The sequence below is a fragment of the Rhinolophus ferrumequinum genome, chromosome X, assembly GCF_004115265.2.
Source record: "Rhinolophus ferrumequinum isolate MPI-CBG mRhiFer1 chromosome X, mRhiFer1_v1.p, whole genome shotgun sequence".
Lineage (NCBI taxonomy): Eukaryota > Metazoa > Chordata > Mammalia > Chiroptera > Rhinolophidae > Rhinolophus > Rhinolophus ferrumequinum.
The window spans coordinates 51643022-51655620 of record NC_046284.1 but is presented as its reverse complement, the minus strand read 5'-3'; the positions used below and the strand labels follow the sequence as shown (position 1 = coordinate 51655620).

General features: G+C 39.6%; 1 protein-coding gene across 2 annotated transcripts; it reads left to right on the top strand.

Annotated features, from left to right (window-relative positions):
- The first annotated feature begins 4218 nt into the window (after nt 1-4218).
- TCEAL9 (transcription elongation factor A like 9) lies at nt 4219-6135 on the top strand. 2 transcript variants are annotated; one of them, XM_033103865.1, is made up of 3 exons: nt 4219-4360; nt 4844-4917; nt 5323-6135. In XM_033103865.1, exon 3 carries the CDS (start codon nt 5385-5387, stop codon nt 5694-5696), a length of 312 nt encoding a protein of 103 aa, XP_032959756.1. In that variant the 5' UTR covers nt 4219-4360; nt 4844-4917; nt 5323-5384; the 3' UTR covers nt 5697-6135. The 2 variants fall into 2 exon arrangements, with proteins under 2 accessions (XP_032959756.1, XP_032959746.1); XM_033103855.1 differs by having other exon boundaries at nt 5320-6135.
- The last annotated feature ends 6464 nt before the right edge of the window (nt 6136-12599 follow it).

Here is a 12599-nt window from a genome sequence, read left to right as displayed (position 1 = left end):
ATTGACATATAACATTATATTAGTTTCAGGTGTACAAAGTAATGATTTTATATGTGTGTATTGCAAAATAATCAGCACAATAAGTAGTGAACATCCATATACCATTTTATATTCTCAAAGCGCATGTAAATGTTTTTCCATATCTTCACCAACTGTGAGTATAAGCAGTATTTTTCATCTTTTCTAATTGCACAGGTGAAAAATTAACTCTCACTTTTGTTCCCAATAGATCTCATTTTAATGTTTTCTTAGACATCTATGATATGGTTGTTACATAATTTAACCTGTTCCCTATTGTAAGACATTAAAGTTTCTTCTTAATTGTTTCTACTATAAGGAATTGTGCTGAATATCTTAATAGTAATTTTCCATTTGTAAACGGTACATACCAGTGGTGCAGTTTGAATTGTTTCAACAGAATTATAAGTTTGCCTTTTTTATCCTGTAGCATAATCATCTGGGAGAATCCTCAGTTTATGAGAATGTGTACATACACGTGTGAATGTGCATATACAACCATGTGCATGGTTGGGTGCATATCTGCTATTTCCTAGAACAATTCTCTTTCCTTCTGCTCCTTCATCGTTGCTTTTCATTTGTGGCTTCTCTTTGTATATTCAGGTCCAAGTCAAAGGATTGATACTACGAATTCAGGTCTACAGACTTTATTGTAGTAAATCACTGTGACTGCCACTAAGTATTTTCTTAGGATGTATACCTAAGAATGGATTTACAGATTCGGAAAGAATGCATATTTTCAGTACATAGCAATTGCCTATGTACTATCTAGAAAGGTTGACTGATTCAGATTCCATGACCTAGAAATAAGTGAGAAAGCCCTTGGGGGTAGTGCAGAACATGTCCAAAAATGTTTGCAGTGAACCTGCTTTCAGACGACAGCCTTTGTCAATAGACTTAAGCACCCCTAAGGAGGAGCAAGTAGACCTCTACCCAGCAAGGCAGCATGAGACAAGGCAGGGTAATGGTAAGGACACAGGGCCTAGGTTCAGTCAGACTGGTCTCCTCTGTCCTTCCCACCCTCCGTCTGTCTCTTGCCCACCCTCTGAGGCCCAGGTCAAGGTCGTTTTCCTCTTTGAGGCTGTCTCTAACTAATCGGCTAACTGGCTATTGACCTTCTCTGAGCTCCAGTTGGCCTAACAGTCTACCCTTTGCTTTAGCTCTTTCTCCAAATGGCTTCATGTGAGGGTTTGCAGTTATATTATCTATTCCACCCCTAGGGTGAACCCACAGAGGATATGGCCCACTCTCAGGAGGATAGACCTAAAGAGGCACAAGCAGACCTTGGATTTGGGCTCCAGATCCTTTGTGCAGGATATTCTATGGTCCTACACATCTAGAATGTGGTCTAGAAAGAAAAAGGTAAAGGCTCCAAGTAGGAACATTTTCTTATCCCATTGACTCTTCACTACTTGGGGAAGAGGGCCTCGAGAGGAGGGCCAGACACTGACCCTCTAAAAGTGTGGCCTCAGGAAGAGCCCTTTTCTGCTCAGATCTAAGGAGATAATGTCTTGGGGCATATTGCTTAAACCCTCCATTTAATTTCTCCATATACAAAATGGAAATGAAAATATCTTCCTTACAATTGTTGTTAGGAGTATAAAATGAGATAATGGCAGCAAAGCACCTTTCTCTTTTCAGGACATTCTAAAGATTTCTGGAACCATTTCCATCAAGCTGGAGAAAAACAACTACCATTCAGGATGTTTCAATCTTCCTAAGTGTCCTGGCATAGAATTAACCCCTGGTCATTCACAAACGGTGAAAGGATTCACAGACCCAAAAAAAAGTTATTAAAGAGCAAAGAAAGTTATTAAAGTTCAGGCAGAGAGAATGCCCATGGCAGTGTCTAAAGATGATGGCTGCCACGGGTAATAAGGAGAGAAATACTGGCGGGGGTAGAGGGGGTTGGGGTGGGGGTGAGGGTCGTCGCCGGGGCAGAGTCTTAGAGTGGACAGCTGCACCTAACTTCACGTTACATTTTTCTTATATAGGAAAGGGGAGTCAGTCAGGCAGGTCTGAGGGCTAACATTGCTTCTTGGGGTCTGGTCTGTTTTAAGATAATGTTATCTCCAGACTCCGGACTTGGATTCAGCCATCGCATCGCAGCCTGGAACTTTATGCGTCACCAGTAAAAACTGCAAGGGAGTTGTAAATTCGATCCCGGTGTCCGGTCGCCTGAGGATTAAGAAATTGCTCTTTTGGGTTATGATTCTGTTAATTAAATGGATTCACGAGGTATGGGTAGCCTTGAGAAAGGGAACAAAACACTTCTCAAGTTAATCAGTGAGGGAAGAAACAAAGAAGAAACAGCTGAATATCAGGATGGATCTAACTGCAAGCTAAATTTAACTACAGGTAGCTAGATAGCGAGCTATGCAGTGAGTCAAACTGCAAACTAGCTAAGTCTAACAGCGTTATTGATTTACCAGATTTCACCCTTACATTAAGGACAATATATTCAACTGTTTTGCTAATCACATGCTGCTTTCTAAAGTTGGGAGGTTACTTGTGCTTTTCTGTTTTAGAGGTAAGGCCAATACAGAGAGAGTAACTTACTAAGGGTCACACACTCAATTTGCAACAAAGTGAAATGATCAGCCTCTCTGGCTGCATCTTGCTCAAGCCTGCTTTGTTCCCATTACCTTCAGGTTGATAGCTTCTTGCAAAGAGACATGCTAATCATTGGAGGAATTCTGCTTGTAGTTTGAGGTTTAAAAATACAGTCCCTTGCCAGAGGGTGACTCTCCTGAGGAGATAAGGGAAGTATGTATTGTTTATCGAAGATTTGCAGGAACCTCGTGAGGGGACTCACATAATCTAGGGTCAACAGACTAAGCACAATCTTCCCCAGATCCCTGCTGGGGCCTCGATGTCTGCAGTCATCATTCACCTCTTGCCCCTCCCATTTCCCCTTCCTTCGACATGAAAGAAGCCTGACTCTAATTTAAGATGGATTTGAGGATTAGGTCTCTCATCTTCTCAGTTGGTGTCTACTCCATCAATAAACCTTTCCTTACTCCGAACTCTGACATTTTGAGTTTTGGCCTTTCAAAGTGTCAGGCACAGGGACTTTGGACAGATAACAAGTTCTAGGTCTGGCACTGGGACTAACATCTCCTGTCTCTCACATCAGGGTTCAGTCCAGCAGAACCAAACCATTATATCTTGGGTTTTCTGATGTTCAAATACACATGTTTCCCAGAAGATAGAATAACGTGACAGAAGAGCAAGTGAAACAAAATGAGATGCAGTCAGGTTTTTTTTTTCTTTACACATAATCTATTGAGGTTTTTATTCTGCCTCACAAATGGGCATCGAAACTTACACAAGACAAAAATACATGTTTATATCTCCTGTTATTTTTCAAATGTTACCTCTGAGAGCTATGCAATTTTTATTGGCAAATTTGTGATTTTTACCAAAAAATGAGGTGAGGTTGAAAGGTAACCAATATCCGTTGAAGACTTTATATGACTGAAGTGCTTTGCACCAAGTGTTATCATTTAGAATTCCCACAAATTATGAGGTGTATGTTATTATTCCTTTCTTCTAGATGAGGAAACAATCGATGGTTCTGCAGGCAGCACAGCTTCTTGGTAAATACCATCACCAGGAGTCAAACATTACTGTTTTTTTCCATTTTGAATAATTTTCCCGAAGTGAAATCCTAATATAATTATAATAGCTTGTACTTTTTAAAGCACCATATGCCAAGCACTATTCTCAGGGCTGTATATTCTGACTATTAAAAAAAAATGCTACTTAAAAAAAAGAATATAAAAGTATTAGGAATAAAGTAAAAATATCATTCAAAAATCTCATTCTTGTCCCAGACTTTGTTTTTTAAACAACCTGCTGCCAAACCAGCTCTGCTCCACAACAGCCAAAGACCAGATTGTAGATGAAATGGAGGTTGGGGGAGGGGCGATGGCTGTAGCAGTTCTTAATGCTGGGAGCTGAAGGCAGGAAGAGATAATTCTGTAAAAAAGTAGAAAAGTTTAGTAGCTCCAGCAAAAGATGTAGTACCTCCCTAGTAATCAGAGATGGGCAAATAAAAATTTCCCCTCTGGAATACGGGACAACAAAAAAAGACTGACAGGGTCAAACGTATAGGGGTGGGGCAGAGGGCGGGATTACTTCTGCCGCGTTTTTGGTGGGAGTGGAAACTGGGGACCCGAGCTCACTGGTGACGTAGGTCTCACGTGACCAGGAGTCGACGTGTGCAGAAGTCCTGCTAGTTTGGTCCTTGTTCTCGCCTGGGTACCAGCTTCATTCTGTAGCGCGACTGCGGGGCCTGAGGCCAGGGAAAGGAGAAAGCCAATCTGCCGGAATTTTGCAGGTTGGTGTTCAAATACGTGCTGCTTGGGGATTTCTAGGGTAGAGGTGGCCTAGGGCAGAGATTTGAAGGAGTCCTGGTCATGTCCACCTCTCCACCTCCGGGTCTGCAGGAAATAATGACCTTTGGGAAAGGGCCTAGGGATCTCGGGAGAAGGACAGAGAGACCTGTGATAGTTTTAAAATCCTCCTCTGCCATCTCAGACCGCTTTCCCAACACCTACCCTCCCCCCAATCCCCGCCTCAGTCTTAAACATAGTTTGGAAATAATATGCTCTTCCAATTCCTTGTCTGATGGGAAATTCGAGCTAACTTGCACTGTTGAGAGGGGGAGAACTGGAGGAAACAGAAGGTGAGAAAGTTTCCATAACCGAGAACCTTAAAGAGAAAAAAGGTGCGTGGTGCTGGTCACCAAGCGCTCGCCCCACCCCCCCTCCACTCTCTCCTCCCTTCCTCCCTCCCCCTCCTTTTTCTCGTTTGTTCGCAGATCTGCAGGTCTGTTGTTCATAGCACTGAGCAAAGCTAGAAAAGACGAGAAAGAAACTGACCGGATCAATACTGGTAGGTGAGAGGATATATTATAAAGACGCCTGGGGGAGTGGGGGGGGAGGTGGGCGAGGGCGGGACAGAAGTATGGGCCCCAGGGTCTCTCCCTACCCCAACCCGGAGTCTCCCAGCCTACTCTGTTCTGGGAGGGTCTTCTGTTAAGTCCATGCGGGGGCAGCGGGGTGGGGGATGGTTGAGGAGGGCCTTGGAAATGGCTGGAGGGAGGGAGCAGAGAGCAGTGAGGAGGTGTAAAGTGGAGGTAAGAGGGGCCTCAGGGAAATTGTTGATTGAATCTCCTGGGTGGAAGATATTTGATGATAGTTCTGAATAAAAGAAAAGCAGATGCTGAGACTTATGTCCAGAGCACCAGTCCAATCACCAAGCCTTTGACTGACTTACCATCTCCTTGCTTTCTAGAAGTAATTGTATTCAAAGAGGAATAAGCAGAGAAAAAGGAGGAAAGGAGGGAAGAGAGCCACAAGATGAAACCCTGTCAAAGTGAAGGAAAACCAGAAAATGAGAGCGAACCAAAGCTTGAGGAAGAGCCAAAGCCTGAGGAAAAGCCAGAGGAGGAGGAAGAACCAGAAGAGGAGGAAAAAACAGAAGGAACTTTTAGAGAAAGGCTGATTCAGTCTCTCCAGGAATTTAAAGAAGATATACACAACAGGCATTTAAGCAAGGATGATATGTTTAGAGAGGTGAATGAAATAGATGAGATAAGGAGAGTAAGAAACAAACTTATAGTGATGCGTTGGAAGGTTAATCGAAACCATCCTTACCCCTACTTAATGTAGTTTATCTTGATTTTTATTCTTTCTGATACTAACATTGCCATATAGCTTTCTTTTGATTTGCATTTTCCTGATAAACATTTGTCCATTTTTCTACTTTAACTTGTTGCTTGCTATTAGTGGTTTTAGATGCATCTCTTCTTATATTGCATTCTCACAGTTTATCATATTTTGAACCAATCCCCAAGTCTCTGCCTTTTAATAGGAGAGCTTTACTCATTTGTACAAAAAGAAGTTCCTGACAGGATATAAAATGAAAAAAACGTTACTAAGTAATATGTGAATATCATATTTTTAAAAGGGAAGAGTACATTTGTATATTGCATATATGCACAGAAAAACGTGTGAAGGATGAAAGACAAAAAAAGTACAGTCAGTGGTAGGATTATGAGTGATTTTTAAAATTCTGCTTATTTGTATTTTTCCTTATTCTTAGAATGTACACACATTATGTTAAAATAATAAAAGTTTTATAACAAAAAAAAGTAACCAACGGCATTTACCAGTTTATTTCTAAAGGCAATGCGGCATTTGATATTTCTTGACAGAATTTTAGAAGCAAATGTAAACTCCAAATTACCACTAGACCACCTAGCTAGAAGAATGAATTTTACAACTTATCTGTAAAATAGAGATGATAATGATCTCTAAGATATCTTCTGAGGATGAAATAAGGATATGACGGTGAGCTGTATCTGACAGGTTTTTTCCCCCTGTCTGCCCATGCAGGATCCCAACTCCCCAAGAGATTTGTTTCAGCTATTTGGGAGGGTGGAGAAAGTAGTTCTCACCTGTGCTTAAGAACAAATCCAGGCCAACTGTTAGGTGGGTGCCACCTTTATGTTCCTCTCCTGCTGTGCCTGCCCAACCTCCCAAACCCCCTCCCCTTGATACCACCATGTATATTGGACATTCCTGCCCCTTCTTCCACATCCTATACCTTTCAGGCCCCTATCGCTGCTGATGTTTTGGAATTCTCAAATAGCGAAGCCCAACATTTCTTCAGAAACCCCCATGGGCTGAATTCCCAGATTGACCTCTACAGAAGTGGGGAGAATGGCCATATTTTCAATTTAGACAGACATTTATGCAGGGTCACTTGGGCCACGATATCTTACAGATATCTTGGCAACTTGGGGATTTTAGTCATAAGTCTCCTCTTCCCCATAAGACTACGGGTCTATTTGGGGGGGGTTGGACCAGAAGACAAGTCTGACTAACAGTATTATGCTTTAGTGAGTTGCTTCTCTGAGTCTAAAGAGTGGTTTTATCTTCCTGACTCTTACTTTCTTAGTGTAAGTGATCTCTTCCAGAAGACTGGTGCCAGGCCCTCCTCACTAGTTCAACAGGTATTCCTCAACCTGTGTAAATTGTAAAGGGAGGTTCAAGTCAGATTTGGGGATATTCCCATCTTTACCTGGAAACATGAAAGTGCTATGTAAGACAGTGTGTCTACATCAAAATCTATATATGTATAGATGGCTCACAGTTGTGCCAGTTGTGTTATTTTATTATTCCTTTGTGCTGCTCTTTTTGGGGCAATTCATGTCTCCAGACTGTTGTTCAAGTATGCAACACCCTGATGGATGGTGGTGGGGCTGGATTCCGGCAGGAGTGTGATGAGGGTCCAGGAACTCACCGGCAGTTTTACAGACAGGACGAATCCATCCCTCTGGCACTCTGAGTGATGGCACTCAGGCTGGATGTGGAAGGGCTCACCCCAAACACAATCCTCTCCAGGATGGTCTGACTTCGATTTCTCTGCTCCAGCCTGCAGCAGGCACCAGACCCTCCTAGACTGGTAGAATTGCTGTGCTGGACATTCTTATCTGGAGGACAACAACTGTCACCATTACATGTCAGAGCACTGGACTTCCTTTCCCTCCTTTTTCCTTCACAAGCGGGCTTCATGGGAAATTTTTGTAGGGAAGGAGGTAAGACGTCAAAATTCACTACCAAAAAACATTGGTTGTGATAGTCTTTGTTCCAGCCATGACTACTCTGGATATAATCAGTTAACTTGGGGTTACAGTAGAAGGGCCTGGTGGTAGGTGGAGATGATTTTAGACAGTACACAAACATTTTAAATTGTAATATCCATGTATATTTGAATGTGTATTAATGAATACTCTGTTTAAGGTAAATGATGATAGTTTAGATTTAAGATGATGTTACAAAGTTCCCTTTTGAAAAGAGTATTCAAATTAAATGAGTCAATTTGAAAACAAACATGAGAATTGAGGGTTGCTAGATGGGGGTGGTGGGGATAAGGGGGGAGGTGACCACAGTCAGTAACCACAAGATGGCCACGGGGTTACAAAAGTCAGTTTGGGGAATGTAATCAATAATGTTGTAAAGATTTTGTAGGGTATCTGATGGACACTGGTCTCATTAGGGAGACCACCTCAGGGATGATGTAGATGCCTGATCACTGCACTGTACACCTGAAGCTGAAGCTGAACAATAATGAATGTCAACTACAATTTTATATATATATATATACATATATACATATATATATATACATATATATATGTATATATATATATGTATATATATATTTACAAGAAGTGGAGTACAGCATTATTAGGAATAGAGACAGTGGAAATGTAATGGCTGTGTGCAATGTCAGAGGGGTAGTAGATGGGAGAGGGGGATTGTCACTGTGAGGGATGTAAATGATAAATGTCTAACTATTACATTGTTTTGTGCACCTAAAACTAACTAAAAAATGTTAAAAAAAAAAACAGGCATAACAATATTAACAAAATAGCATAGGTGGTATACAGATATGTCAAAAATCATCCTACTAGAAAACATTGCCTTAGCATAACTGATTTAGGGATAATATCTGGAAACACCTGTCAAGAACTGTACAGTCTGAGATTTCACCCTACTTATAAGTTGACAAGTTAACCTGCTACTGTTTCATGGATACTTGCAGAAGACACGAATCCTGGGTTAGAGACAAAGGACATTATTATTCACGGCAAAAGCAGTAGCCAGAGCTTCATAGCGGTTTGTATTAATTCCCCATGATCCTCAAGTCCCATTATGGATGCCTGCACATGTAGTGCATTGTGTTATAGGAAAGAAATCCTGAGTTTGGAGAATTCATCACTTTTTTAGTAAGTAGAAGCAAGCCTGCCCTGTGTCCAGGGAAAGACGTTACCTCATCCCTCAAAGTTGCTTGTTGCAGACATAACTCTGAGAAATGGCCTGCCTCTGAGAAATGTAGGCTGGTCAAGGCCTTACCTCTTGATATACCCAATTAGAACGTGCAGGGATGCTCAGGATCCAAGGCAGATTACCTCTCCCAGTAACAGTTTTCTTTGTGTAATAAATCTTAATGTGAATGGCAAGCCTATCCTAACACCACAAATTTTGATTTCTAATTCCAAGTGAAATAAAGCAGATAATGCATTATACTGTAGAGTGTAAACGGCATTTGTAACTTTCTAGTTTTTACTTAAACACAGGATTTTGAATGAATCCTAAATTGAACAAAAACATCAACTAACACACTAAAAGTAAATAGTCTATAAGGAACTTCATAAAGTTATGGTAACACATAGCTATCATGACGCACAAAATAAAAGACGTAGAGGAGCAAGACCAGTGGATTTACCAGGATGCTATCAACAGGAGTAATCTTATGCAAAATTTTGCACTGCAAAACTAACAGGAAAATGTGTGTGTTTGAAAGTCAGCCCCAAGTCCCATAATCATGTATTCACTGTTGCCTCTATAAAAGGAAAAGGCAAAAGCTAAGAGAAAAGCTGGTCTGTTCCCTCTATAAAGAAAGTTCAAGGTAGGGTAAGGGTTGAGGGAGCGGGGGCCCTCACATATTAACAATATCTAAAAGCAGTTATTTGATAATCTGACACTAGCAGTTTGCAAGAGTCTTAGCAAAAACAGTTGCATCATTTGATGGATAATTTAGTTGGCTATGAAGCATCTTTTCGTATATATGTTACTTTGAGAAATGTCTATTCAACTATTTGCCTGCACCCCCCTTTAATATTTTCAGTATAGTACAGATAAAGAATCTACCGGAGATGCCAAAAAAAATGTATAAACATGACTTGTATTCATCTTTTGCTACCAGTATATATTGAGTATTACAGTTTTATTACAGATTTTCCTTTCTTAAAATGTGTATACATTTTTTGGCACCCTCTGTATTTAAAGGAATGAGGTAGATCCATATGTATTACATGTTCACCATGCATTATTAAAAAGAAAAATGAAGGACAGGAAGTACAGTATAATATATATATACATATATATGTATGTACAGGAAGTACAATATATATATGTATATATATACACACATACACACACACACACACACACACACACATACATACACACCAACAAATATCAAAATGAAGTCCTTTAGCTCAATAAAGGGAGGGATTTAGTCTTTTTAAGTGGCATTTTGATACCTCACAAGGCTTCCTGCTATCTTGTTATTTAAGAAATAATTATTTTAAAAAATTTCTCCTAATGGGTAATTATATTATCCTTGCATTGTAACTGTCAAAATAGTTTCTTGGACTTACAGAGAGTCTTTCTTCCCTTCCATGAACTGTGAGTCCTTTTGCAGATGTCATATCACTAACCTACTATTTAATAGAAAAGGAAAGTGAGACTTAGAGCGATTAATGTCTTGGCTAAGGTCACCCAGGCATTAAATGGAATGCCTGCCCAATGTCAAAGCCCTTGCTCCTAATGTCTGCTCTGCAGCAGTTGGTATTTAATAAATAGTAAGAACAACACCATTGTGCTGAATGAATTCCCATCGTCTTTTCAAAGCTCCATCCCTTTCAAGTCCTGGTCTTGGTTCCCACGGTTTTCCCTGCCTGAAACATTTTCTCAACCAGTCCTCACACACTTAGCCTGGATAACTCTTACTCATCTATCCCAAAATAGATGTTTTTTTTTTTTTTTAGACAGCTTTATTGAGATTTAATTCATATACCATACAATTCACCTACTTGAAGTGCATAATTCAGTGGTTTTTAGTATATTCAGTTATGTGCACCTATCACCACAGTTAATTTTAGAACATTTTCAAGTAAAAAAGAAATACCACACCCTTAACTATAACTCGGCCCCCATACCTTTATTGTTCCAGCCCTAAGCAAACATGAATCTATTTTCTGTCTCTATAGATTTTCCAGTACTGGACATTTCATAAGAATGTGCTCATAAGATGTAGTCTTTTGTGATTAGCTTCTTTCAGTTAGCACGTTTTCAAGATTCATCCATTGTGTAGCATGTATTTCTTCATTTCTTCTTATGGCTGAACAATATTCTATTGTATGTATCGGCCACATTTTGTTTATCCATTAATCTATTGATGACTATTTGACCTGTTTCCATCTTTTGCTTATTGTGAATAGTAGAGCTATGAACATTTGTGTACAAGTTTTGTGAGGACATATGTTCTTATTTCTCTTGGATAGATATCTAGGAATTGAACTGGTAGGTCATACAGTAACTCTAGATGCTTCATCATTTCAGGAATTGCCATACTGTTTTCCAAATTGGATGTCTATTTTAAATTCCCACTAGCAGTGTGTAAGAGTTCCAATTTCCCCATATCCTTGACAACACTTTTCATTGTCTGACTTTCTGATTCTAACCATTTTGGAAGGGGTGCAGTGTTTTACTTTTTATTTTAATTTAATTTTATTTTTGCCTATTAACACTTTTATTTATTTTTTTAGTTGGTATTGAAGTGGTATTGAAGGGATTCTGAAAGGAATAGCATTGAATCTATAGACCAATTTGAGGAGTGTTGCCATTTTAACAGTATTTAAATTTTCAATTCATGAACATGGGATTTTTTTTCCATTCAATTGCATTTTCTTTAATTTCTTTCAATATGTTTTATAGTTTTCGGAGTATAAATTTTGTACATCCCTTATTAAATTTATTTTTAAGTATTTTGTTCTTTTTGATGCTATTATGAATATAATTGTTTTCTTAATTTCCTTTTCAGATTATTCATTGCAAGTATATGGAAAGACAATTGATTTTTGTATAGTGATCTTGTATCCTATGATTATGATTAATTTGTTTATTAATTTTATTAGTTTGTCAGTGGATTCTATAAGACTTTCTATATGTAAGACCATGTCATCTGCAAATGGAGATAGTTCTACTTCTTGTTTTTCAATCTGGATGCCTTTTTTTTCCCTTGCCTAATTGCCCTGTCCAGAACCTCCAGTACAATGTTGAATAGAAGTGGTTGATTGTTCTATAATTTAGTTGTAATTTTGATGTGTTCACAGGATGAGGCAAGCACAGTGTTTATCTACTCCACCATCTTGGATCCCCCCCCATTTACTTTTAATTAATATGTGTCATATTTAAAGTAGGTTTCTTGTTTTAGAGAGTGCTCCCACACTTTTATGAGTTTTACCTCCAAGAGCCCTATGAGGTTCTCACAGTGAATATTGGAGAAAACCCCCTCGTTTCTGGCACGGGGAGGAGAAAGTAGCTATTTTTAAACATACCCAGAGCATCTATTCTTAATAAGGCCTTCCCTCAAGAGAAACTATTTTACCAGAGCCTAACCTACTAGAGTTTTATCAGAGCCTAACCAACCTGGAAGAAGGAAAATATCCAACTCCAATCCCTCTAACCATCCTGTCCTACTTAAGTGAGGTGGGATGGGCCACTGAGAAGCACTTGTGAAGGTTACAGCCATGACCATACCCAGCTGTTAGGCTCCTCTAATTGCGAATTTATTTCTCTATTGTTTTCAATAATGCCTTTGGACATTCATTGCTCTGCAGACTAATTCAATCAAATTTGGGCTCCCTTGAAGAAACAGTTCTAAAGGTCAGCGTTTGATATTTGTTTGAACCCAAGGGGGGAGGACTTCTCCCAGCC